This window comes from Bidens hawaiensis, unplaced genomic scaffold (assembly GCF_021521415.1).
Source record: "Bidens hawaiensis isolate Kalapana, Puna unplaced genomic scaffold, B.hawaiensis_p1.1 tig00001575_1, whole genome shotgun sequence".
NCBI classification, from domain to species: Eukaryota; Viridiplantae; Streptophyta; class Magnoliopsida; order Asterales; family Asteraceae; genus Bidens; species Bidens hawaiensis.
The window spans coordinates 2563619-2590788 of record NW_027491088.1 but is presented as its reverse complement, the minus strand read 5'-3'; the positions used below and the strand labels follow the sequence as shown (position 1 = coordinate 2590788).

The following is a 27170-nucleotide window of genomic DNA, read 5'->3' as shown; positions in this document are numbered from 1 at the left end:
AAAAGGAATAGTTCAAATCCTGTAAGGTACGACTATAGAAATACTTAGCTAAACGAGTCTTATTTGGAATAAACAAGTTATATTAAACAACTAACACCTGATTATTTTTGGGTTGTATTGTGCTAATAAATGCATCTATCCTTTTTTTTTGAACAACTAATTTTATTGAATGAAAGTGAACAAAGCTAGCAAGAAGCTAGACAAGATACAACCAACACACCCACAACGTTTACACCATTACATTACATTTCTTAAAAAGAAAACGAACACCATTTCTCCCAATCTAACTCCGTCATTTTCCCCTATTTTTTACCCAAAGAAAACTATGCCTTTTGATGTCCTCTTTGAGTTGATTAATCGATACCCTTCTTCCTTCAAAGATTGCCAAATTTCTATTATTCCAAATACACCAACTTGCCGTGAGTACTATTGAATGGCTTTTCGCTTAGTTTCTTGAACCCCATTTGTAAGATGTATCGTTAGAAGATCCCGAAATTCGAAAGCAAAAACCGGTGGGATCCCACACCAAGAGCTTACAAATTGTCATATTATTGTTGCAACATAGCAAGATAAGAATATATGATCAACCGACTCCCTTTCATCCTCACAAAGCGGGCACCACTTTATTTCATCTATGGCATTCCTTTGGAAAAGAGCATCCGATGTGGCGAGTCTACCCATTTCCGCTTTCCACCAGAAGAGGTTAACTTTCAAAGGGACCCAATTATTCCAATCCATAACATAAATTGGATGTGAATGTGAGTTCTTTGCACATTGCTCTCGGCAAGATTTAGTCGTGAAACGTCCATCCCTTTCGAGGCCCCATTTCCATTTATCAGGTCTATCCTCCAGAACTCGACCCGGTAGCACTTCCAAACAATCCCAAAGTTCTTGTAATTCGATCGGAGTAAACGGGTCAGCCGACCATGTCCAGTTCCAACCATACATCGATGACCCAGCCACTGTTTTGTCCCTTACCGAACACCGTTTACGTCTTTCTAACCTGAATAAAGAAGGAAATTGGCAACACAAGGGTTTATCGCCAACCCATGTGTCGAGCCAAAATAATGTGTTTTTTCTGTCGCCTACATCTCCTTTGATTAATTCTTTTAGTTGCACATTTCTGTTTAATAAAGTCTCATCAATCTTGGAGACATCGTTCCATGCATCTATCTGATATCAATGTAAAGACTTGTGAAGATTTTTAAAAGGGAAAATACATTTTAAATGAACCTTAAATATACTTCTATATATACACATGTATAATGGGAAAAATAATAATAATACAAAGTAATAACAATTATAATTATAATAAAACACTAAGGCTAAGGGGTGTGGGGGGCTCTAATGGGGGCTCCAGTGGGGGCTCCAGCCAATAATATTATGACGTGTGGCAGAGAGAGAAACTGGATAAGGGGGGTGTTGGAGCCCCCGTTGGAGCCCCTGGCCCTGGTGTGGAGGGGCTCCAGCAGGGGCTCCAGCGGATTTTATTTTTATTTTTTTATAAATGTATTAAAAAAAAGTATTATTAAAAAAACTCATAAATTATTTAAAAAAACACACATTAATTAAAAAAACACATTAATATCTAAAAATAAAATAAAAATTAAAGTACTAAAAAAAACATTATTCTTATTCTTCGGCTTGGTCTTCTTCGATCAACCTCTTTCGGATACGTTCCTTTTGCTTTTCCATCAGCATTTGATCGACCGGATTTAGGTTACTGAAGTCTCTTGTAAGGAAGTCCAAATCTCTCATTCGACTTTTTTCCTTTTTGTCATTAGAGACCACCTCCATGGTTTTGTTGAATTTATTGAGGGATTCAACAAGATCGGCGATGTTTACGGCTCCCCCCTCAGCCGGTTTTTTCCCCTTGGCGTCCCTTCCCAATGGCCGCCTCCTCGGCGGTGAAGATGTTTCCTCCCCCGCAATGTTTAGGTCGAATCCAACGCGGCAATCCGACCCGGCGGAAGTGCTATACGCTCCAGACGAACTAGTTTTAGTCTGTTTCGGCCCTACTTCCGCATCAAGGTCCGGCGCCACCAGGTCAACCCACTTGGAACACCTTTTCAACCTCTCCCACAACTATAAATCGTCCCACGTCTTCACCATCCCATACCTCCGCAAACACTCCTACCTCCACTCTTCGACCGTGAAATTGTAAACCGCCAAATCATCACTGCCACTTGGTCTCATACGACCGGCGTTCCTGTTGAAAAGATTAGTAAACAAGCCGACAAATTTTCTGATTTCGGACCACCGACCCGAAATCATATCGGCGTTTCGCTCTGTACTCCCAACGAGCGTATAGAACGTCTCCCTAACCTTTGTCCAAAAAATCTTGCTTTTTTGGTAGTCGGCTGCAAAATGAATAATTAAATTAGATTTCCAGTTAACTTTTTTATTTAACTTTTTTATTAAAAATCATTTTTAAAAACGTTAAAACAATTACCGCAACGCCGATCCTCAGAAATGACTATCCAAGCCCGACACAAGGCTTCCTTCTCATCCGATGACCACGTAGTGGTTTTCCGTTTCGTCCTCGGAGTCGAAGCCGGTCCCGGCCCGTCCGTTGCAAGTTGTTTTTTCCGGTGGACGCGTCTTCTTGCTCCCGTAGCATCACCGTGTGATTCTTGTGTCTCTGGAACAACAAAGTTAGGAGACGGTTGTATGTTGGATGGTTGAAAGCCGGATGTTTCTTGCGGCCCCGAATAAAACATCGGTTGGTCTGGTGACGACCATAAATCGTCGTCAATATAATCTGAATCTAGGTTTGGGTACCAATTTCCAGACTTTTTTGGGTATTATATAGGAGTTTGGGATATTATATAGGAGTTTGTTAGGTGAAATTGTGTTTTGATATGGTTGAAATGGGAGTAATTTGGGGTATTATATAGAGGTTTTTAAGGTTTTTTTTTTATTAATTCCGAGCTCAACGGCTCTTTTGGGCATCCACACCAGCTTTTTCTCTCTCTTCTCCCGCGACCACACTCACGCCTGCCTGGGGGCTCGCGCTCGCGCCCCGTTCGCGCCCCGGTGGTGTGGGGTTAGCGCCTGGGGGCGCGAGCGGAGGGGCTCTCGCGCCCAGGTTAGCGCCCCACACCCCTCAGCCTAATAAAAAGAGAAATGAAAGATAAAGATGAAATTTGATGTGATTGTAACCGTGATTAGAATTTTAAGCTATTATTACTTTTACGTTAACATTATTGACTTTTAAGTGAAGTTTCATACTTTCCTACGATTGTTCTGTGATTTAACTATTACATATATAAATCTTAAATATCTATAATATAAATAAATTAAAACATAAAAATCTTACATGTCGCGATGTGGTCGCTCCACCCTTTTTTGGAGTCACCACATTTGCTTGAATTTTAAATGGAGGCTTCTCATGCATGTGACCCGAATTCATGGGTATTAGTCTTTTCAAACTCAGTATTCCTTAAACGGGTTATAACATCCTTGGTTTTAAAAAGCGCGCTTAAAGCGCAAAGCGCGCTTTTTTGGTGAAAATAATTTGGTGAGAATAATTTTTTAATTTAATGGATAATCATTTTTAATAACACAAAACCTGAATGTTTACACAACTAGCATTTTAGTATTTTACATAAAAACTACTATTTAAAACACATGAACATGCATATTTATTAATAATAAAAAATTTGAATAATAAAATAGGAGTTACAAAAGAATAGCCAAATAAGGAAGAAAATAGTCTAATATAGATTTAAATCAATAAATATAAATTACTAAAATCTCACTACTTTTTATTTTCAACATATATTTCAGAACTTAACAAAGAACCTTTGACCTCACGAAATTAAAAAGACTGATAAAACATAACAGACGAGAGTTCAAATTTTGACGTTGTCAAAGAAGATTGTAGTTTGAGTTATGAGTCGAGCCGTTGAGGTAGTCACCATATTTGCTGCCATTAAAAAAAATATATTTCAGACTTTATATTTACCTTAAACGAACCAGAAAATATATAAAAACATATATAGACAGAAATTAACAAGAAAGGAAAAATGTATATTATAATATTATCATTTATTACAACGTCCAAAAAAAATCAAGGACCGACGTCGTTTGAACAACTAGCATTTTAGTATTTTACATAAAAACTAAAATACTAAAATAGAATCAAACACAGTCCCCGTAACCCCTTTGAACAACTAGCGTTTGAACAACGTCAAAAACAATAGAATCAAACACAGTCCCCGTAACCCCTTTGAACAACCGACGTCGTTTCCGCTAATTACGCGCAAATCTCTTTCACTCTCTGTCTCCTGTGTATTAATATTAATTCTGGTATTATGAGTGAGATACAGAGCAAATCAAAAAGAAGCTGCTTAGAAATTAATAACCCACCCCCAATTCATACATTCATTATATTATTATTATTTTATATACACACACACACACACCCCTTTACATTCATCTTTAATCTTTATTATCAAAGCTGGCTGCTTTCATCATTTCTTTATCATTACTGACTCAAAAGCGAGTTGGGTATCTTAAAGATTCGCTTCAAACTTCTTTCTTTTCTCTTGTCTTCAATCTTGATACAAATACAAACTACAATAATCATAAAGATCCAATTAATATTAAGTTTTAATCTTGCTTTGCTTCCACTGTATTTTATTTACAGTTGTTAAGTTTTTTAATTTTATTTACTACTAATCAAGCATTTGGATTATTATTATTATTATTATTATTATTGTGGGTCTTTACTGTATGCGCACAACCTGTTCGACTAAATGTCTCTGAGAGATTTGATTTGGATTTGAAGACTATGATTGGAGCTAATGACGCCGGGTTTCAAGTAATTATATTTATCAGGTCTTGTTATTAAAACAAGAAGCAAGAAACAAGATATTTGTTAGATATTGTATGTTATTGGTATTTCAAGTTGGGTAAAAACTGGTGAAACATGTCATCTGAAGCTGACAAAGAAGAGTCAAGATCTTTAGCTTTGACTCCAACATGGTCTGTAGCTACTGTCTTGACCATCTTTGTTGTTGTTTCCTTGCTCGTGGAGCGATCGATTCATCGGTTAAGTAATGTAAGTTTTCATTTCTTATTACCACGTCAGTGTTGTAAAATTCGCTAGTCGGGCTGTGGGGATTGGGATTAATCAGATTGGAATTTATATGTAATTTTTTAAATAAATATACATATGTATACTAAATTTCTATATAAAATTTTCAATTTTGACCAAATAGCATTTAATCGGCAAGGTATTTGGTTTCATATATTATTATTCCACTATGAGCAACAAGATGAAGTTAAATCCTTTTTTGTAGCTCAAATAAGTACATATGAGATTATATATATATTTAGGTTTGATCTTGTTTATGTGACAATTTGTTCTTACATGTCAGTGGTTGAGGAAAACAAATCGCAAGCCGTTGCTTGCTGCGGTGGAGAAAATGAAAGAAGGTTTTACAATATACAAAATCTTTTTAAGATATTTTAATGTTTTTATATGGTTAATGATCATGTTTTGGTTGTTTGTGTGCAGAGTTGATGCTTCTTGGATTCATATCTCTGCTTCTTACAGCTACTTCTAGTGTTATATCAAATATATGCATTCCCTCAAGATTCTACAATGGTGCATTTTCTCCATGCACTAGATCCGAGGTTGATGAAGAAATGGAGAATAACGAGAATAAGCGGAAACTTTTTATGAGCTTTTTGTATCCCCATAGGAGGGTGTTGAATGCAATGAACAAGAACACCTGCCCAAAGGTGAGTTTTATAAATTCTTTTTCTATTAAATTATAGGTATCTTATCATTTTTCATTTACAGGATCACGAGCCGTTTGTATCATATGAAGGCCTTGAACAATTACACCGCTTTATTTTTGTTATGGCAATTACACATGTGTCTTACAGTTGCTTAACAATGCTTCTGGCTGTCGTGAAGGTTACATACTTCTATTTAGTTATGACTGATAATTGTTATAAAAAAGTAACAGAATATGAATATATTTTTGTTTGTTGTGATCCATTTAGATCCACAGTTGGAGGAAATGGGAGGATGAGGCTCAAGTGGATCGGCTTGATGTGTTAACCGGTATTATATGCGTGATGTATAGCTAGTTCATAATTATTTTTTAAACGTGAAATGCGATATATGTTTATATAACATATTTATAATACAGAAATATCAAGAAATAAGACAATGAGGAGGCAATCAACAATTGCCAAATTCCAGTCATCAAATACAATGGTTGTAAATGGTTTCTTTTCTTGGATGGTAAATATCTCCCAGTTTGCATACCAGTTTGATCTTTATATTCAGAAATTACAAATTATAAATTTTTATACTTGGTTTAAATTGCTTAACAGATATGTTTCTTTCGGCAATTTGGGCGTTCGGTTGTTCGTGCGGATTACCTTACATTGCGTAAAGCCTTCATCTTGGTATGTCAAATTTGTATAAATAATTAGTATTATTTTTCTATGCTAATAATTCAAATAAACTTATTGTGGTGTGTATCTACTTATGTTTACTTATTCATAACTTAGTTGGTCAACAGTAGTCAATCTCAGATTATTGTTCACAGTTGTTTGTTTCTCTTATTCATGGCAGAATCACAACCTCACATCAAAATATGATTTTCACAGTTATATGATCCGTTCTATGGAAGAAGAATTTCAAAGAATAGTAGGAGTAAGGTAATGCACTTTCTTTCTTGCTCGTTTATTTCCATATGTCAAACGTATGCATGAATATTAATTTTGTATACTCGGGTGTTTGCAGTGGTCCACTTTGGGGATTTGTGGTTGCTTTTATGCTCTTTAATGTGAAAGGTACAAATGTTGAACTAATCACGTATCATTTTAAAGCCATGATGGAATTCAATCTTGAATTCTTGATTAACCGTTGTACGTTTCATGCAGGATCAAATCTTTATTTCTGGATTGCCATTATTCCTATTACTGTAAGTGCTTTTTGTTTGTATATTAATATTCTGAATTCTGATAAACGTGTGTGTTTGTGCTCAGCTTGTTTTACTTTTGGGGACAAAGTTACAACATGTTATTGCAACTTTGGCACTAGAGAGTGCTGGAATTACGGGGTATGTAACCGAAACAAGATTAAAGCCTCGAGATGAACTTTTTTGGTTTAAGAAGCCGGAGTTATTGCTCAAGTTGATCCATTTTATTCTTTTCCAGGTCAGCATCTGTTTCTTTTTTTTAAGATGTGTCTTTTTTCTTATTATTTGCTTCAATTCTGCTTAATTTGTTCTATGCAGAATGCATTTGAGCTAGCTTCATTCTTTTGGTTCTGGGTAATTTTTTTACTTGATTTTATTTACCATATCTAATCTTTAAACTTGCTTTTTATAAACTATATCTTGTTTTATTGCAGTGGCAATTTGGCTACGATTCTTGTTTTATCAAGAACCATTTGCTCGTGTATATGCGATTGTTTTTGGGGTATGCATATATTTCCATTTATCTTCATCTTGTTTTCGTGCATGTTGTTTAGAGGCTGTGAAACGGACGGACCAGGCTGGGTTTGGTAACGTCGGAACGGTTCATAAGTCAAAATAAGTCCATGATGTTCTTACGTCTTACTTTCTTCATATAGGTTTGTGGGCCAGTTCTTATGCAGTTATAGCACCCTACCACTTTATGCACTCGTTACGCAGGTATATTTTCAAACCAAAGTTAAATATTTAAGATAAATTATAGTTTTCTCCCTTCATGTATGCGTCCCTAAAGTTCAGTAAGTACATGTTCTCTATATAATCCGGAACGGGTCAACAAAGTGTTAGTGGAAAGGACGATAAATGTGACAAAATATAAACTTTAGGACGTTTTTTGTACTTATTGAAGTTAAAGGAGAAGATTTTCAAGCAAACCCCATACATAAAGTTTGAAAACTGTAACCGAGCCACATATTTATATATTTACATGCATCTGAACTCTATATCACAATCTGCAGATGGGTACAAATTACAAGGCTGCATTAATTCCCCAAAGAATAAGAGACACGATCCACGGTTGGGGAAAAGAAGCTAGAAGGAGAAGGCGGTTAGGAATATATGGTGATGACTCAACAATTCACACCGACACAAGCACCGTGGTGTCTGTAGAGGAATATGACAACCATGAGCTCGATAGTCCACGAGCCGGGTTGGATCCCGGCCCAGGTCTTGAAATTGAGTTGCAATCACATAGTGTGTTGATGCCAGAATCAGATGGTTCAGACTCACCGCTTGTGGTTAATGAAAACTCAAGCCGAGTGGGTACACCTCTGCTTAAACCCAGTGCATCTGTGTCTTCTGCCGCTTCACCAAGTTTTGTGCCAGAAATCGTTACACGATCATCGTCGTTGCCTGCTCACGTAGAATGAAGGTGAAGATGAAGATGAATAGATTTTACAGTTACTTTTACCTGTTAATATGCTGAGGTAGAAGCGTAATTATATAAAAGTCTGAAATTTTACGATCATAATGTAGAACTATAATTACAGTTACAGTTACAACTACAATTACAATCCTTTTTATCATAAGAAATTGAGCACACAACTGCAGTTATGTATAAATTATTAGTTATATTGAATTGGCGGTGGGTGTTGCAACAAGGATCTGGTGTGTTGGCTGAGATGTTCTTTCTCGTTCAATGTAAGCAGTCTTGTGAATTTTCATGAATGTTGAGAGCTATATAACTTTTGTACGAATTTGGAAGTGCCTTAGCTTGTTCAATATGTGTTGTTGCTCTTGAATCAACATTTGTTTTGCTTTCACTTTTTTTGTTGACACGGTCCGGATTATATAGAGAACATGCTAGGATAGGTGTCATGGCTGAAGCTTTAGAGACCATTCCAATAGTCCAATGGTTAACTCAGTCTCCGGTGCGTTGTATAATTTATCATGTATATAATGTATATGATAGGGATAAAGAGACAACTGACCAAGGAAGTACATTTAGAACTGGTTATTGAAAGCTAGAGAGAAGTGGTGTAAGTAGGGAGATAGTATTAATCATGTGTTAAGTTGCTAAGGACTTACCGACTACTGGAATGTAAAGATAAGAAAGAAGGTTCATCATCAAATATTTGATTATACAAGGAGACAAGACTAGAAGCAAGATTTTTTTTATGCATGTCCCATGCTTTTGTCTTGTGTTCCTAAATATTTTAATACATGTCATGTTTTTGTCCTGTGTCCCTTAATACCGGGCCAAGAACCAACCACTATACTTGTTTACGAGTTGGAGCGGTTAAACTAATGCTAAAACAAGATAATCATTATTAACAGTAAATAAAGAACTACACAAAATAGAAAAAAAGAAAAAAGAGACCCCATAACTGTGAACTGAAAAGGGAAAAAAAACGAAAGTGCCATTTTGGTCTCATTTACTTCATGTGTTAAAAACACTCTCCTGACCCCATTAGGACTATAACACAGTTACTTATCCTTGAATTAACATAAACGAAACAAAACATACACTGCAGACAGAACGGAAAGAACTAAATCAACCTAGTGCATGAACGCATCTCTCATTCCATCAAGTTGAGATATAGAAACAAGAAAACTTCAAATTTCGAAAGCTTGATAGAGTTTAAAGGGCACTAAACTCAAATGCACTAACAATACCTCTACAAGAACTTCTCTATGCAGGTACACAATGTCGATTTGGGGACTGCACCAATGATTGCATCTTTCTTCTCTCCACCTTTGAAAACTATGATGGTCGGGATGCTTCTGATTCCATACTTGGTTGCGATCGAAGGACTCTCATCAGTGTTTACTTTGTAGCAAGTGAGTTTTCCATTGTATTCCTTTGCCAGCTCATCAATGACAGGGTGGATCATGCGACACGGCCCACACCACGGGGCCCAAAATTCAACCAGTACAGGGAGATCAGACTCTAGGACTTGTGATTGCCATGTTGAATCAGTCACAGGAAGCACTACCATTGTTAATAAACAAAACGCATCACTATTATGAATCGATTAATAATTACAATCAAATGTTCAGTAAGATTGCAACATACTCTCAAACATAGTTACTAAAAGCGCAACGCCTGACCGCCAAGGCGTTTTTTAGCGACACGGTGGTTTACCGCCTTCCTTAATTACAGGCGCTAATTTAGGAGAAAAGTCGGCCTTTGCTTATTTTTCTGCTTAATTTTATTTGTTTTTTTTTACTTATTACTTAACCCATTTAAACAACTTACCTAAAATTGAATGGGTTAACATAATTAAAGAACACGATTCAGTAAAGTTAGTTCTGTCCATAGTGATCGATTCTCATATTTTTTTAATTTTAATTATTTGAAGATGCATCCTTTCCATAATTGAAAGTTTAATATAGTGTGTTTTATTTATGTGTTTTATTTACTAATTGGCATCATGCAACATGTTAACATGTTTTTAAACTTTAATTTAATTTAGATAGTTGTTGAAAAAACTGTCATTACTTTTAATTGAAGATGCTCAGATAACTCTTTTTTGAATAAACTGTCTGCCTTGATGATATATGTTGGTTATTTTATTATTTTTTTTATTAATTCTGCAGCTATTTTATATAATTTACTATAAAACGATTACAATAAAGTGGCAAGCAAACGGGCAACAAGCTGCGCCGCAACCCCCTTTTGAATAGCAAAGCTAATCCTGCTAAAAACGAAGCTTTGGGACCTAGAAGCTGAAGAGGTTCCGTGTACGACGCGCTGAACCCTACTCAAAAATTTCACAGCCTCTGGAGCCAGAAAACCAAATGTATCAAAGGCAAATGGTAGAAAGACATGTTGATTATCTAAACAAGCTTTCTCGTGTTTAACAACTTTGCCCGATTCAGTCTTCAACGCAGCCTGACCCACAACAAACCCACGGTCCCTGAGCCTAACAAGAGGAGACACTCCTGTAAGATCCACACAGGCGTGTTTCTCCCCTGCCCACCCGAACACAAGAATATCAGCTGGTCGTAAAGTAGACATCCCTTCAAGAGGATCCGTGAGAAAGTTAACAGGGGCCTCCTTTTTAGCAGAAATCCCTGCCCGTTTAAGAACATCACACAGAACATCCCTAACCAGATCATGTCTGTATTTAAAGCCAGGCAATTCTTTGCAATGCACCGCATGGTCACCAAAAGAATCCAAACAGACCTTGCAACAAATTGGGCACGGTTCATCCGTCGGGAACATAGGGATCATTAACCGGTACTTAAGGATAGCCCGATACTCCAAACCCGACATACGTTGGCCTAATCCTTCAATGGGGATGGCCGTTAGAAAATCCTGAGCCCGAGGAGCCCGAAGGCATTCAAACACCGCCTTTTGGCGAGGGGATAGATCAAACTTCACTTCTAAACTCTTGACGATTCCACTAAACAAGGCACTCGCCACAACATGTTGGGCGTTAGGGGGAGCGGTGTCCTTATTAGAGAACCCGCTAAGATCAAAATCTGGAAGTGAAGTACGTAAACGATTCATCGCACACCCATAATCAGAGTCCAACCCATAAATATCACAACCCCGAAGAATATGGTCTTGCAAACACCACGACTATGCTCTCGAAGCCACAAAAGCATATGTAGATACATCCTCGGCCGAACAGAGACCCAACCCCCCATAACGGGTCGAAAGTGATGCCAACCTCCATTGGAGATCCCCAAAGAACGGACCTCCACAAACCACGATGTCCTCAATCGCCCTTCGAAGACCATTGTCAAATATAGAAACAACTTCCCCCACATACATAGGTTGGCACGTTCTCAAACCGAACAAAAGCTTGGCGACTCCCATACATGAGCGAAGCAAAAGAAGCTCGCATTGAGGATCCCGAAGTCTTGGGAGACAGCTCATCAGTTCCACAGCGCTAGATGCCCTTTTCATAGCCAAACTGCTGATAAACCCCGCATCCTGGCTTACAGCACCACCAAGGAGTTTCACGCCAAGCATCGGCCTTCCAATCCCGCAAGGGAACAACCCCTCCTGTGCCTTCACCCCATTGCATGTTGGCCAAAATAACTCTGTTTTCTTAACGTTTAATTCAAGACCCAAATGAGGCCCCTCAGACCTGATAATATCTAATGCTTTAGCTACCTCTCTAGTATCCCCGATAATCGTGCCATCATCCAAGTACCAAGCATGAAAGAGAAGCTTGCACCGATCTCTGATTTGGTGAACAAGTGGGTGCAAAGCTAAGGCAAAAAGGAGAGGCCCAAGAGGGTCCCCCTGTTGAACCCCAGTGGTGGATTTAATGAAAGTATCACCCACATATAACCTAGCCGACTGCCCATATAAAAAATCCACCCAAAGAGAAATGGAAGGACATCGACTCCGGACCTCATGTAGAAGGGTCGTCCTATCTACTAAGTTGAAGGCATTGGAGAAATCAACAGTAAGCATAGCCAATGACCCATCCGAATGAAACTGATTTAGAAACCTGTTCGAGCTATGAAGCACGACCTCTGCCCCACTGGGGACACCCACCCCAAATTGAAAGCCACCGAGGTATTTAGCCATCTCCTTCCCGACACCCCTCATAGCCACCTTAGAGACCAACCGCCTCCAAATAGCCCCAACAGCAATAGGTCTAATCCCGTTGTCCGGTTTAAGCAACGGCGTAAGTGGGGCAGACGCAACAAACTCTGCCAACACCTTAGGACACCTTCCCCCCAAAAATAAATTAACCACCGTAGAGATAGCCTTGAGCAACCCATCCGCAATCAGAGACCCCTCTCCGCACAACGCATCTAAAATGTGTTGGGCTCGCAAACCGTCCTGCCCACACGAAGTCCCTTTAGGGAAAGACTTAATGCACCCAAGCACACTATCAACGTCCACGACAAGGGGAGACTCAGAAAGCAAGGAAGCAGGCATAATCGGAGGTGCCATGATGGGATGCTTAGACAACAAAGCGTTCAAAGTATCCTTACCGAAAGGTGCAACCCCTGAAGAGCATAATACCTTGACCGCAGCAGTGAAATGCCCGTCCGCAACTTTTCGCAAACATTGTTTAACATTGGCGCCCAACCCGGCGTTGTCAGACTCGGGTACAAACGCATCACCACCCGGGGCATCTCCTAGGGGTTGGTTAAAAAGCAATATAAGGAGCTCAAAGAAACCGTCACGGTCACCCCAAGCGGATAGTGACCGTTGAATAATTCGGCATTGCTCAGACTTTCTATTGCCAGACCTGCGTTGCTGACGATTAGAAGGTCTGAAAACTCGTAAGGTGCAACGTGGTAACAACAGTTTCACCCACGCCTCAACAGACTCTGGCATAGCCGCCACCTTACCCAGAGCACCCACTAAGGCTTGGGAAAAAGCCATACGACAACTATGAGGAATGTTTTTAACAGTCGTAATAGGAAGAGTGAAGACACGCTCAAGGAGAGCTACATCCACCTCCACCCTTCCCACCGTGACAACTTCCCTCCCAACATGTGGCTTCGCAATCCCCACTATATATTCCTCCACATCTCCCGTGACACACTTGTACCAGACCGACCCGTCATCATGATGGCACCCCCGACGGAGAGCATGTGACTCCATACACGCTCCACACATCCACCTACGCGAGACCTTTAAAGCCTCACCAACCAAAATAAACAAATCCAAATTTGTCGAGATCGCCTCCCGTAAGGTCTCTTTCTTGTCATCCGATGACAAATGAAGCCGCTTAATATGTGCGGCCAATCGAACTCCCTTGGACCCCGGTAATCCATCCGGGCAACAGTGGAAGCCTCTAAACGGACACGGCCAAACAACCTCCTCAATACCCCCGATCATACCACCCCTGACCCACAAAACACCCCGGTAGCCACGTACTCACAAAACACCGCATGCTCTCCTCAATACCCCCGGTCATACCACCCCCGACCCACAAAAATAATCACAGGCGGGCAACAAGCTGCGCCGCCACCCCTTTCTGAATTGCAAACCCTAACCTGCTAAAGACATACCCCTGCACCTTTGGAGTCGACACATTGCTATGCACAACCCGTTGGACCCTGGTTAGGAAACGGATAGCTTCCGGTGCCAAAGAGCCAAAGGTATCAAAAGCCAAAGGGACAAAAACATGTTGGTTCTCTTCGCAGGCTTTAGCATGTTTCTCCACCTTCTTCGTTTCAGCCCTTTTCATTGCTTGCCCAGCTAGCTACAAACCCATTATCCCTCAAACCCGCTAAGGGAGATACCCCTGTGAGGTAAACACAAGCGTGTTTTCCCCCGGCCCAACCAAAGACGAGCAAATCTGCCGGTCGTAGAGTGGATCTCCCTTCCGTGGGGTCTGTAAGGAAGTTTACGGGGGCTTCCTTTTTAGCTGATATCCCAGCTCGCTTTAAGATGTCCCAAAGAACGTCCCGCACCCAATCATGTCGGTATTTGAACCCATGCATCTCCTTGCAATGAACCGCATGCTCTCCGAATTTATCCAGGAAAGCCTTACGGCAGATCGGACATGTTTCGTCTTCTGGATACATTGGGACCATCAAACGGTACTTAAGAATGGCCCTATACTCGACCGCAGACATGCTTTGGCCCAAGCCATCAATCGGGATAACGGTCAGAAAATCTTGGGCATGAGGACCTTGTAAGCATTCAATAACCGCCTTCTGTCGGGAGGACAATCCAAAAACTTCTCCCAGGCTCTGAGCGATTTTGCCAAAAAGGGCATTCGCCAAAGTTTTTGAGGCTTTGGTGGGGCTGTGTCCATATTAGAGAAACCGCCAATGTCAAAAGTCTGGGAGAGTGCCATTTAGGCGTTCCAGGGCCTGCACGTAGTCTGAGTCCAGGTCGACAACTCTGCTATTCCTTAAGATGTGATTCTGTAGCTTCCAAGACTGAGCCCTCGACGCTACAAAAACGTAAACCCCAACATCATGAGCCGAAAGAAGGCCTAAACCCCCTAAGCGCATCGGTAAAGATGCAAGTCGCCACTGAAGATCACCAAAGAACGGGCCTCCACATACAACTATGTCTTCGATGGCTTCTCGAAGTCCCTTATCAAAACAGGATACCGCATCATCCATCATATGGGGGTGGCATGTTCGTAACCCAAAAAGCAACTTAGCAACCCCCATGCAAGACCTAAGCAGGAGGAGTTCGCTCTGGGGATCCCTAAGGCAAGGTAAGAGTTTCATAAGATCAACCGCACGAGATGCTCTCTGCCTCGCCAACTCCTTAATAAAGTAGGGATCTCGACTAACAGCCCCTCCAAGGAGCTTTACCCCTCTCTATGGTCTACCAATCCCACTAGGGAAGAGCCCATCTTTGACTTTTACCCCATTACACACTGGCCAAAAAACCTCGGTTTTCTTAATATTAAGTTGCAGCCCCAATGAAGGCCCTTCCGAGCGGATAATGTCTAGAGCTTTAGCGACTTCGTTGGCACCACCAATAATAGTCCCATCATCCAAGTACCAAGCATGAAATGGGAGGTTACAGTCATTTTGTACCCGAAGAACAAGAGGGTGTAATGCTAAGGCAAAGAGGAGGGGCCCAAGGGGGTCTCCCTGCTGAACCCCAGTAGTAGCCCCTATACAGTCATCACCAACGTACAACCTAGCCGGCTGGGCATAAAGGAACTGGACCCATAGATAGATAGACGGGCAATGATGATGAACCTCCCGGAGAAGGGCTGTGCGGTCGACCATATTGAAGGCGTTGGAGAAGTCCACGGTAAGCATAGCTAAAGAACCGTCCGCGTGAAAGGAGTTAAGAAACCGGTTCGCGCTGTGAAGCACCGCCTCTGCCCCATTAGGGGTCCCCACCCCAAACTGAAAGTCCCCTAAATACTGAGTCATTTCCTTCCCAACCATCTTCATAGCCACTTTAGAAACCAACCTACGCCAGATAGCCCCCACAGCAATGGGCCGAATTTCATTATCCGGATTTAATAAAGGGGTAAGGGAGGCCGAAGCAATAAACTCAGCGAGCACCTTGGGGCACGGACCCCCTAGCCATAAGTTGACGACTTCAGTGATGGCTGAGAGCAGACCCATGGAAGTCACTGATCCCTCACCACTAAGAGCGTCCAACAAGTGTTGCGTCCGCATCCCGTCTCTCCCGCATGAGATCCCTTTAGGAAATGATCGGATACATCTAAGCACACAGTCCCCATCTACAGAGAGAGTAGGCAGGGTGACAGAGCTAGAAGGCAAGGACGGAGGTGGCACCACTGCGTGTTTATCAATGAGGGCTTTCATGGTTGAATCTCCGAGAAGGGCAACCCCACTTGAGCATAATACCTTGACTGCAGCTGTGAAATGACCATCCCTGACTTTCCTGAGACATTGTTTAATATTGAGGTTGTTTTCAGAACCCTCCTCCCCTCCCACCTCTCTTTTAGAAAAAGTGCTTCCCCCCACGTTATCAAACAGAGAAAGAACCAAGTCAGCAAAACCAGATCCATCTTTCCACACCGCAAGTGCTTGCTGAATGCTACTACATTGCAAAGACTTTCGATTCCCAGACCTGCGTTCCTGCCTAGTGGAAGGTTTCACCACCCTTAAAGTACAACGCGGCAACAATAGTAATTTGACCCAATTCTCAATCGAGCCTTGTGAATCCACTACCTTGCGTAAAGCGCATGCCAAAGTCTGAGCAAACACCAAACGACAACTTGGGGGGATGCTCTTAACCGTTTGAATGGGAAGGAAGAAAACCCGTTCCAAAAGGGATACATCCCCAACCACTCCTACAGATGGACCTGGGTCTCTATCCACAGACACACGATTAGGTTTCTGAATCCCAACGATGAATTATCCAGCATCTCCAGAAACCACAGAAAAAGAATAGACACCATCAGCATGCTTGCACCCTCTGCTTAGGGCATGCAACGTCATGCACCTCCCACATAACCATTTATCCCCCGCCCAAAGGGCTTCCCCAACATCTATAAAAAGGTCCAAATCCTTGGAGATAGCATCTTTTAAAAGGTTCTTCCGAGTATTCGTTTTGAAATGGGTACTTTGCATGTGCTCAAGTAGGCGGAAAAACCCCGAGGACCCAGGTCTACCATCCTTACACTCGTGGAAATGCTTAAAGGGGCATGGCCTTAAACCGTAAGTGGAGCTAGGACCAAGCCCTTCTGTATTTACGTTTCGAATTCTTTTTATGGTAGCCATGTACACACGAGAACAGAAAACAAACAAATCACAAAAGACACCAGACCCCTAAAGACCCCGACTCGAGATGAGTTAGAGCAAGAATCAAAGATCAAACCCCTCACACTCGAAGGAGGGGAGCAACTACGGGTTGCTCACCCCCCATCTAGCACCCCACAACAACCGCTAAGGCATAAAAGGAGGAAGGTATAACTCCAAAATAAAGCAAAAATGAAACAATGCATGTGTTACTGTGTCAACAAGATCATATCATCTGTGCAGTTGAAAGGTCATATATGAACCAAATAATGGAGGAATATAATGTAAAACCGACATACAGCAATACAGAAAGGTTAACCAAAAACTGAATTAACCAAAACTTGGTTATCGGTTTTTTTTTTCTACCCATCGAATTAACCAAACTATTCATATTTTCATGTATTTCTAGCTTTTTTACCTCCATTTCATGTGTTATCCTATGTTTGGTTTTGGTTACTAACTGAACTGAAAATCGACAAAGTAACCAAATAAACGAAACCGATATAACGGAAAACCAATTGGCTAATAATAATAAAACTGATTAACTGATCAGTTTCGGTTTAGGCTAATAAGTAATAACTGAACATTAACACAGAACACCATAGGCTCGCTAATTACAGTATGAATTAGGTTTTAATACATTTTGCTATAAGCGTTTTAGCACAATTCAATGGCTGAGAAATAGAGGTAAAATGAATGGACAATTCTAACCTTGAACTGCTGTATCCTGAGCCTCGCATACAATTCCACATCTACGGCGTCCGATTTTCAACCTCAAGCTCACTGACGCAGAAGAACCGTACGAGTGAATCCTTAAGCCTCTGGATTCCGGCAAGTTTACCGCATTCCGGTAACCGGATAACCGAGCGACGGGAAAGGAGGTCACGCGAGATATTGAAGACGCCGGTAAGCCAGAAGCACGAGGAATTGTTAGGGTTTCAATTACGCCGGCCATGGAGATTATATTAATAATAATAAAATAATCAAAGTGTTGTATTGGCAGAGGGAAAGAAAGATGGTTGGAGTTTGTTGGGATGGATGAGACCTCACGTGCCTAAGGAATATTGAAAATTCGAGTGGTTGAAGCTGAAGCAGCTACTTTCGATGTAACAGAAAGAAAAGCAACGACTGGAGTGGGAGAGTTAGAGTCGAAAAGAGGATTCCTCACGAGTTTGTGGTGTGTAAAATATTGAACGTTCGGTTTAAGAACTGTTTGATGAACGTTCGATTTGTTTACAGCTCTAGTGGTGTATGGTTATATGAATGCATAAATTTATTGAGGCCGACTAGTACGAGAGTGGTGAGTGGTGGCAAAAGACGTACATGTTATATGTTATGATATAAAAGTTTGTTTTATATGGGTCAGAATGATGTGACAAGTATGATAGGTGTGTGGTTTGAAAAAGTTATGCGGGGGTCGTATGACTACATATAGCTCAAACTCATATACAGTGTGACAAACTTATTGGTGTGTAGACTCGGGACAATGTATGAATTCATGAATTCAGGACCTTACGAATTATGATTTTGAAAAAGGACAAATCGATGAAACAAGTTGGATTAGCCGGCCATTCTGATTTAAATCTACGTTTTATATATTTTTAAAATTTTCAATTTGTATTCGAAATTTAGAATGATAAACGTAGCTAACGAACATATATACAAAATTGCGCATTCATAAATATAGCAAAAAAATAATAATAACTGTTAAAACGGCCAACAACCTTTGTTTCGACGAACATATATACAAAATTGGTTTTCCCGACTTGCTTTTGTTTCGACGGTTAAGTCAGTATCAACAGCCTATAAAGACCCCCTTCAGAATTATGATATTATAGATTGTTTTAAGTTTTAACAAACTTGAAAAATATAACTAAACACAATTACCATTGATATCAAGTTCCAATATTCTACAAAAATATAGTTAGAAAAATTAACCAAGATTTCTTACAAGTATATGGTAAGAACTTCTACTCATATAAAGTGAATAAACTAACGCCAACATTCAACTCTGAGCATTTGTATTTGCATCTGCATCTGCATCTGTTGATGTTGTGTTCTTTTCCTTGATAACAGCCACCTTCTTCATCTTTTTGACTTTGACCTTCTTCACCTTGACCACTTTCTTTGAACTTTCTTCAGCCTTTTCACCGACACCGTCATCACCACCAGCAACCTCCTTCTCACATGGCGGCAATGGTTCTTTACAGTCATCAATATGCTGTTTAGCAAAAAGCCCATAGGGTCCACAAAATTCATCTACCATAAGTTCTCCTGCTCCAGGAAGCACGTCAGTAAATGCCACGTCACCGTTTAAACCTCCTTTTCGTTCCAACAACACCTCGTCGGGTCCTATAATAGTACCAAGAATACTCCGGTCGGGCCCCAAGGACATAATAAGCTGTGTGTTTGTCAGAATCGAGCATGCCATTCTAAACGCGCATTTAATCTGCAACAGTAATGCATTACACCTTAAATAAATTATTTTAGTATTATAACTTAAAAAGTTAGAAAAAATACTAACCTTAATATACTTGTGGGAATTTTTTCCTACATCTTTCTCTGGATCCTATAATCAAATAAAGAAAACCAAATTAATCATAACTTCGAAAAAGCCTAAAGGCTTTAAAATGATAGATGCATTACCAGTGGATTCTGGATGGAAAGCAGTAAACTTTTGCCAGGTATTAGGAACCTGAAAGATAAAGCCAAAGACAATATACTTATCAATAACTATAAGAAATAAAGTGCATTTTAGGGAAAAAAAAAGCATGTAAACAAAATAAACTTATTACCCTTTACTGCTCTTAGGGAAAAACGCGCCTCCTTCATTGCAAGATACACCAACATCAAGAGTATTTAACTTGCACCCGTACATATCAAAGAAAGTTACCTTTTTTTTTCAAAAACAAAATATAATTTAATAAAACCACACAACACATACAACTTTACAAGAAGATAAAAGAGATCATACAAGGAGGACTCCAAGGTTATATTGAGAAAAAGAATGCTTGTTCACTGAATTCTGTAGAATAAAATAAGAATATTAATGCCTCAGAAAGTCAAAAGACATGGAACTCAGGATTATAAAAAAATATAATATGTACCCGCAACATTGCTATTAACATAGCTAGGAGCGCAAAGGACCCAATCCCACCCGAATGCACCTGTACTAATAAGTAATAACAACTGATTAATACTAATTTTATAAGAGTACACTACTGGAAACGAGGCTTAAAAACCAGAAAAGTATCACACCTCATTTAACCGTCGTTGTAACAGAAAAATTTTCAATACCAAACACAAAGGTCTTAAAGGGGGCCACTTAGATATAGCATCCTGGAAAGAAATGTGTATTACAAAGTTGATAGATCCATAGAAAAGTTCCTTAGTTTTGTAGTATCTATGAAATGAAACCTGTATATATTCAGAAGCTTTTGGTCCATGATCCATATTAAAACTGTTACAAAAATACAAGCATTCAGGAACAACTGATAATACTATAATTAATTAGAAAAAAGTGAGAACTTTTGGGATGTCTAACCTTATATCAAAAGAGATACCACTTCTTTTCTCCACAAATTTAATGATTGGCACACGAGCCTTTCCAAACACCTGATATATGTCGCAATATGTATGTTAGACAAAGATTTGATGAAGGTGATAATGACATGATGCATTCACTATATCACCACATACTACAGGGTACCTGAATACTTATTGCAAGACCTCTCCGATGTAAAGTCCGAGAGAGAGTACGTAAACCGGTCTCAGGATGTATATGTGATTCTAATATCACCATCTACATGTAACAGTTACAGTAAATCAATAATTCTGTTCTAATAATTAATAATAATAGAAAAACAAATGGTCTTACGTCAACATTGCTGGTTGGAAGGAACAAACCTGTCTTGAAAGAACCAAAAATTTCTACCTGAAATGTATCAAGCATATTTTGAGCATTTAAAGATTCATAATACTAAAAAAAACAATACCTTGCAGTTTGGCCAGATAGACTTGATAACATTAGAAACAGTTTCAACTGCTGTGTTGCGTGACACTTGTTCTTCAACAGTAGGAGATAGAAAATCACAAAAATCCAGTATTTCTGCAACAAAACAGATGTTAATAGGCAGGGGTGAGCAATAACAGAACCGTTAACCGAAGTACCGAACCAAAAACCGACAAAACCGAATCGAAATTAACCAAAGTAAGCAAAATCAAATTTACCAAAACCGCATTAACCGAAAATCGAATATCGATTTATTTTATACTATCAGTTAACCAAAATTAACCGAACCGAACCATTCATATTTTCAAATATTTCTAGCTTTTATACCTCCAAAAACATGCATTTCATGTTTTATACCTCCATTTTCATGTATGTCTAAGCAAAAAAATTTAGCCAACGTTTGGTTTTAAATTTTTAATTACCGATCAAAAACCAACAAACTAACCGAATAAACCGAACTGATTAACTAAAAATCGACTGGTTAACACGACTTTGGTTTCGGTGGAGACTAATAAGCAATAACCGAACCGAACTATGCACACTCCTATTATAAACAATCCAAAATAGCTTTTTTAACATCATAACATAGTTTTACAACTAACCGAAATCCATAATCATTTTCATAACCTATCTAGTTTTACATTGTTCTTTCGTGTACTTCTAGTCTTCTTAATTTGATTCCAATTAATTTAGCTATATCTTAACTACACAATCAAAACAAATTAACCAAGCTAACTAATTTAATTATATCAAAAATCAAAATGAACCCAATTAATAAAAATGTATGAAATCAATACCCTTATGAAGCCGAAGCATGGGGCTCTTAAACAGACAACTATTAGGTTCTTCATTGGCCAACCGAGGACGTTTAATTCTCCGATCATCAGTATCTTCATCACCGTCGAGAGAGTAGAACTCAGGGGCAGAAGATTCCGGCAAGGGTGTTGAGTTCGTACATATGTTACGCAGCACGTAATAAGGCTCCGGTTCAGGCTGCTGTGCGGTGGGCCGGGCGACGGTGATTGTTAGCGGAGATGTGGTTTTGTATATAAAAAAACTGTCTGATTCCATAAGGGGAAGAAGAAGAAGAAGAAGAAGAAGAAGAATGGTGATGAATTTGGTTTATTTTTGTTTTGTTATTATTTGAGCTAACTCGAAAGGGTATTTTTGTCGTTTTACATGAAACCGAAAACTTAAAACTTGTTACTTCTAAAACATCAGATCCCAAAGGTGTTCCCAAATGACAAGGATTATTTGTGTGATTAACTCGATTATTTTTGTTGATGGTTGATGTCTGTTTGTCTTGTTAACTTATAAAAAATGTATATTTATTTAAGATAATACTTCGTGTTATGTATAATTTTTAAATATATGTCGTTTTTTATTTAAACTTTTCAAGTATCGTAAAATTCGTTCAACTTTAGCTTTGAGTTTATCCAACACTTTTGGCTAATCAAATTGGATTCAAGTATATGTTTAAACATTTTATTTTCATAATTTTCTTTAAAATGTTTTCTTTAAATCATAACTCAATCCGGTTGTGGCAAATTCTCAAAATTATAAAGAAGTATTAACCATAGAAATACAAAATTTTCTATTTATGTCATTATTTTATACACATTTGTACTTTTTGATTGTAAATTTGTAGTGAATATGCAAAGAAATAGAATTTTTCATTAAAGATGTGTTTATGTAAACTAACGGTACATATCATGTAGTCTCCTTTTCCCCCCTCAAAATGTTAATTCGTATAAACAAAGGATGAAGCCACTAGCCCCCACCAGTCCACCACAACCCGGAGGGAACCAAACACTAAAACAAACTACATCAAACTAAAATGAATCCAGTTGGAGCAAGCTAACTTACCCTTTAATCTGTTTTTAACAAAAGGAAGCCCAAAGACTTTATATCATTAATGATACCTACGATCTTCACTTCCTTACCTTCGAAAAGGTTGCCCTCCAGCAGGTAATAATCCCTGTACCGTAAAAGACTTCCTTTTCCTAAGCCCCAAGTTCAAAAATAACTCTAAAATGTTTCTCACCATGAAGCATAAAGAAAGAGAATTTTGCACCACGAGCTTATAGAATCCCAAACAACAGAAGTGCCCGAACGTGTAAAAATGTAATCAGAAGACATAAGGTCGAAGTTGCAAAGCACATAGACAATCCAAAACAGGAATATTCCTTCTGCTTAATAGTTAATTTTGATAACCCATTACATCTCTATTAAACAAGCAAAATAACCACGTACCACATTTACTCAAAATTTTACCCAAACAAGCATATAAATTTATCAAGTCAAAAGATTTTAACACTAGAAAAAAATGTTATCCATATATGGTCCAATACCCATTCTCCAAATTGTAAAATAACATCAAAATTTAATAACATTTGACATCTTTCACTAATACTTTGATTTAGAATTAAATGTTATACCGGAATAACCAATAGCACGTGGGGTCTTGGTTACTTTTGATATGTCGGGCAAAGGATTTTTCTTTACACTTAAATAAGCAAATTCTTTAGCTTCTTTTGCTCCAATCTTCTCAAATGCAGCTATAAGCGTCGCAATATATGACGCCACGTCATCCTTAAGCTTCTGTGAGCAACTATTGCTACCATCATCAACATTTTGTACACCTCCTTTGACAACACACCCAACTTGCACACCTTCTGTATAAGCTTTACATGCCATCAATATATCAACCACATGACTCTTAAAATGCTCAATCACTAGATCCTCAAAGTGCTGCATCCAACACTTTGACCATTTAAATTTAACCACTCTTACTAAAAAACTAGGAAAATAATAATAAAAAATCTTACCAATGGTGGGTTATTCATAGCATAAACCATTGTTTTGAGTGTCAAAATAACAATGCCTTCATTATATTGTAAAGAAGACTTTTCTCCTTGCACAGAGCGACTCATACATTCGCGCCCGGGTTCGTTAAAGTAAGGCTTCATGTTCAAAATCAAACCCTGTATCGAGACTAGAACTTGAAGCATAGTTGAAGTGCCGGGAACCCACATCTCATTCACGCCCCCGGCCCACGTATTCAGAAGACTCAAGCAAACATAACCACCACAGTACAGATTTGGATTGATACTAAGACCACTAGATCGATAATGCACACGCTGGAAAAAAAAACATCATCAAACATATGACAAAAAGTCAAGTCATTTGTTATATTTGTTAAAAACTTAAAATCGATCAAGTGGATAATTACAGGTGGGGCATCCGGGTAAGTGCTTGGAAAACACACGTCAAAGAAGAAAAGGCCATCATGATACGGCGTCCCCTCTGCTCCAATAATCACCGCTCTTAAAAGATCCATCCTTGATTCATAAGCTCGAACAAATATCATGTCTGTAAACAGATAATAATATATCATATACACATTCGTTCATTATATTTCAATAGAGTTAATAAACGGTGAGACGTACCAGGCAAGTCTTTCTCAAGAATCCTCCACTCTTCTTGTATCCTTTTAGAACATTTATTAGAAGGCTGATGATACTTCTGACATGTGATGCATATGATACAAATAAATAAATTAATAAAATGTAACATTGTAACAATAATATTAACAAAAACAAACTCTTTTCTGTGTGGTTGCAAAATGATGATCCGAATGGTCCATGACAGTATCAAACTTTTTGAAACGATACTTTTTCATAGCATTATCATCATCAATAGGCTTTTCTTTGCTAGCTGAGCTGCTAGCAAGCCTTGAACTTGATTGGCTTGGGCTATTTACAGCAACTTGAGTACCATTGTTATCAAAAAGGAATTGCAAAGTCAAATCATCAACATCATCTAAAACATAATCATCTAATGAAAACCCCGTTTTGCCCTTCATCCTTTTGCTAGAGACAACATTCTTCCCTCCAAGAAACACTACATCTTCATCATTGTCAACATCAATTATTTCAACCTGGCAAATTGAGTGATAAGATAAGGGAGCTGCTAATAAGACACATACTTCAATTTTAGAGACACCCTTAGCCTATACGAGTCGTATCGGTTGTCCGTACACCAGGGCGGCTCAACAAATGTGGAGGCCTAAATAGAAACAAGATTTTGTGGCCTTTTCATGACAATTGCTAAGAAACTTTTTTTTTTTGCTTATTACAAGTTTTGAACTCATAACCTATACTTTGAAAACAGCCAAGCCTGCCACCAGTCCACCACACCAATACATTACGTCGAGTTTATTTTACACACTATAATATATCTATATATAATGTTTTTTTTTGGGATTTGGAGGCCTTAATTAAGTGGGTCTAAAGCCCTAACTTATTTTTGTTGTCCCACGAGCCACCCCTGTCGTACACTGACATCGTACCAGCATTGTAAAACACGTGTTTGACCAGAATCGTATATGAGTCATATTACTCTATTCTAGTCATACGGCTCTATGCTACTTAGACACCCTTTATAGTGGGGATTGTGTAAATTTGTGTTGTATAGCCTACACTACTCGTATGACTTAACCTCGTATAAGCAAATTCAAATTTATCTCGTATGGCTCAATACTACTCGTTTGGTTCAAAGTCGTATGAATCTCGTAAAGCCCCATACTACTCGTGGAGTGTAGTCGTAAGTGGTAAACGGGATAATGACAAAAAGCTGCCACCTATACGTGTAGTATGAGTCTATACGACAACAAGCAGGACTAGAGCCAAAGCGTTAAATAATCAAAGAAGTTCCCACTCGACCATTTTGAACCTATAAACCAACATGATAACTAGTTAATTACATACCACCTTTTGTTTACGCCTAGCCTTCGTTTTCGAATTCTGATAGGTCGTAGGAGGAGCAATCTCAACCACATCGGGTTCCGCATTCGATGAACTACTCTCCGGGAACGCTCTTTTCCTAGAAAACAAATAAACTCTCACATTAAAATAACTTGAACAACAATGCACAAGTAATCAACAAGAAGAGGCTTTTACTTGGAGTTTTGAGGTATGTATCTTGAAGATGATTCCATTTGTCAAGACTGAATTAACCCTATGTTTCTATGGCGAATTTGAAACAATCATGATATTAATTTTTGCTTACAATTTAACTATTAGAATTATTATTATTATTGGAGATAATGATGGAAAGGGATAATTAATATATTTAAATTAGCTTGTTATATATTCTTCTATATCTCATAGTTTGTTAACATTATTATTGTTTCCATATGAAGGTGAATTTTACCAAATCTTAGATATGGTATCACCCTAATAACACGTCTTCCTACTTTTGGAAAACCCACGCATGATAGAGAGACATCTTAACGTAGTCACACGTATCTTAGTGTGGGACAATTTGTTGTTGTATACCTCTCTATATGTTAAGGCCTAGTTCACCTTGTTTTCATTCTTCATATATTCGTAAGTTCTGATCTCCGTAAATTCTAATGTTAAGTAATGTGGTTCTGAGCTAGAAGTTGGTTTGAAATAACCTGACCGCACTTGGTTTATAAATAAGCCAAGGTGAGCTCGCTCGTTTGACTCATTTAAGTCAAGCCCAAACTTAAACTTTATTTTATGTTGTAACTCGATTTCATTTATGGTCTATCGTAATATTAGTTTATGCTTAATTCTGGATGTTAATTTTTATTTAAAGGAGTTGCTGGAATATCGAACTTTTTACGAGCTCAAGCTCAAATTTTAACTCAAAAAGAATAAGCATTATGATGTGCCATAGTTAAATTAAAGTGCGCTTGAGTCCGAGCTCAAGTTTCTTGAACATCTTTTACAAAAGGGTTGTCACGGTTGGGGCGACATCTTGGTCTTAATATTTGTGTCCTGTAGAAGTCTTAAATCCACCCATGACAAGGGCAGCATCTTCCTAGTTTATGAGAATCCGTCTATAACACATGCGTCATCTGCTAGTACAGTCACATGCATCTAAGACACGACGACATTGAGATTGATGCTAACCCTGTCATTGGCGAGTTCTCCAACAATAGACCGATGTCATCCATGTTGGTTTCCATGACTCGCCCATAACACAAGTTCTAAAACCTAGATGACATTCCT

At 38.8% G+C, this 27170-nt stretch overlaps 5 protein-coding genes across 6 annotated transcripts; 1 reads left to right on the top strand and 4 right to left on the bottom strand.

The window, feature by feature from the left end:
* Positions 1-543: 543 nt before the first annotated feature.
* LOC143586649 (uncharacterized) lies at positions 544-948 on the bottom strand. The gene has a single exon (XM_077068143.1). It carries the CDS (start codon positions 946-948, stop codon positions 544-546), a length of 405 nt encoding a protein of 134 aa, XP_076924258.1.
* Positions 949-4383: 3435 nt separating this feature from the next.
* LOC143587840 (MLO-like protein 11) lies at positions 4384-8801 on the top strand. Of its 2 annotated transcripts, XM_077069018.1 has the most exons (15): positions 4389-5065; positions 5385-5442; positions 5525-5751; positions 5813-5929; positions 6019-6079; positions 6168-6262; positions 6355-6429; positions 6599-6684; positions 6770-6819; positions 6910-6950; positions 7015-7185; positions 7266-7301; positions 7382-7449; positions 7604-7664; positions 7961-8798. In XM_077069018.1, exons 1-15 carry the CDS (start codon positions 4934-4936, stop codon positions 8369-8371), a joined length of 1689 nt encoding a protein of 562 aa, XP_076925133.1. In that variant the 5' UTR covers positions 4389-4933; the 3' UTR covers positions 8372-8798. The 2 variants fall into 2 exon arrangements, with proteins under 2 accessions (XP_076925127.1, XP_076925133.1); XM_077069012.1 differs by having other exon boundaries at positions 4384-5065; positions 6770-6950; positions 7961-8801.
* Positions 8802-9353: 552 nt separating this feature from the next.
* LOC143587831 (uncharacterized) lies at positions 9354-18153 on the bottom strand. Its single transcript, XM_077069007.1, has 2 exons — positions 17829-18153; positions 9354-9933 (listed from the first exon to the last, which is right to left on the bottom strand). The coding sequence occupies exons 1-2, from the start codon at positions 18070-18072 to the stop codon at positions 9620-9622; spliced, it is 558 nt and encodes a 185-aa protein (XP_076925122.1). The 5' UTR covers positions 18073-18153; the 3' UTR covers positions 9354-9619.
* An 896-nt stretch (positions 18154-19049) lies between these two features.
* On the bottom strand, positions 19050-22416 carry LOC143585829 (uncharacterized). Its single transcript, XM_077067521.1, has 13 exons — positions 21927-22416; positions 21113-21225; positions 20995-21051; positions 20827-20919; positions 20662-20732; positions 20535-20577; positions 20376-20456; positions 20225-20284; positions 20092-20142; positions 19913-20010; positions 19764-19812; positions 19642-19686; positions 19050-19566 (listed from the first exon to the last, which is right to left on the bottom strand). The coding sequence occupies exons 1-13, from the start codon at positions 22198-22200 to the stop codon at positions 19123-19125; spliced, it is 1479 nt and encodes a 492-aa protein (XP_076923636.1). The 5' UTR covers positions 22201-22416; the 3' UTR covers positions 19050-19122.
* A 1119-nt stretch (positions 22417-23535) lies between these two features.
* Positions 23536-27127, bottom strand: LOC143586640 (putative ubiquitin-conjugating enzyme E2 38). The gene is made up of 7 exons (XM_077068139.1): positions 27072-27127; positions 25899-26013; positions 24734-25069; positions 24579-24654; positions 24362-24501; positions 23958-24269; positions 23536-23880 (listed from the first exon to the last, which is right to left on the bottom strand). The coding sequence occupies exons 1-7, from the start codon at positions 27125-27127 to the stop codon at positions 23536-23538; spliced, it is 1380 nt and encodes a 459-aa protein (XP_076924254.1).
* Between the last annotated feature and the right edge of the window lie 43 nt (positions 27128-27170).

Coding starts and splice junctions, on each gene's coding strand:
- LOC143586649 (XM_077068143.1), bottom strand. CDS start 948: ATGTATGGTTGGAACTGGACATGGTCGGCTGACCCGTTTACTCCGATC.
- LOC143587840 (XM_077069012.1), top strand. CDS start 4,934: ATGTCATCTGAAGCTGACAAAGAAGAGTCAAGATCTTTAGCTTTGACT. Junction 5,752..5,812: donor ACAAGAACACCTGCCCAAAG/GTGAGTTTTATA, acceptor TTTCATTTACAG/GATCACGAGCCGTTTGTATC. Junction 7,450..7,603: donor TATATGCGATTGTTTTTGGG/GTATGCATATAT, acceptor TTCTTCATATAG/GTTTGTGGGCCAGTTCTTAT.
- LOC143587831 (XM_077069007.1), bottom strand. CDS start 18,072: ATGGCCGGCGTAATTGAAACCCTAACAATTCCTCGTGCTTCTGGCTTA. Junction 9,934..17,828: donor TCAGGATACAGCAGTTCAAG/GTTAGAATTGTC, acceptor TAACAATGGTAG/TGCTTCCTGTGACTGATTCA.
- LOC143585829 (XM_077067521.1), bottom strand. CDS start 22,200: ATGGAATCAGACAGTTTTTTTATATACAAAACCACATCTCCGCTAACA. Junction 20,457..20,534: donor AAGCTTCTGAATATATACAG/GTTTCATTTCAT, acceptor ATTTCTTTCCAG/GATGCTATATCTAAGTGGCC. Junction 19,813..19,912: donor TTCCCTAAGAGCAGTAAAGG/GTAATAAGTTTA, acceptor TTTATCTTTCAG/GTTCCTAATACCTGGCAAAA.
- LOC143586640 (XM_077068139.1), bottom strand. CDS start 27,127: ATGGAAACCAACATGGATGACATCGGTCTATTGTTGGAGAACTCGCCA. Junction 24,270..24,361: donor CTTACCCGGATGCCCCACCT/GTAATTATCCAC, acceptor TTTTTTTTCCAG/CGTGTGCATTATCGATCTAG. Junction 23,881..23,957: donor CTATGAATAACCCACCATTG/GTAAGATTTTTT, acceptor TGTTGGATGCAG/CACTTTGAGGATCTAGTGAT.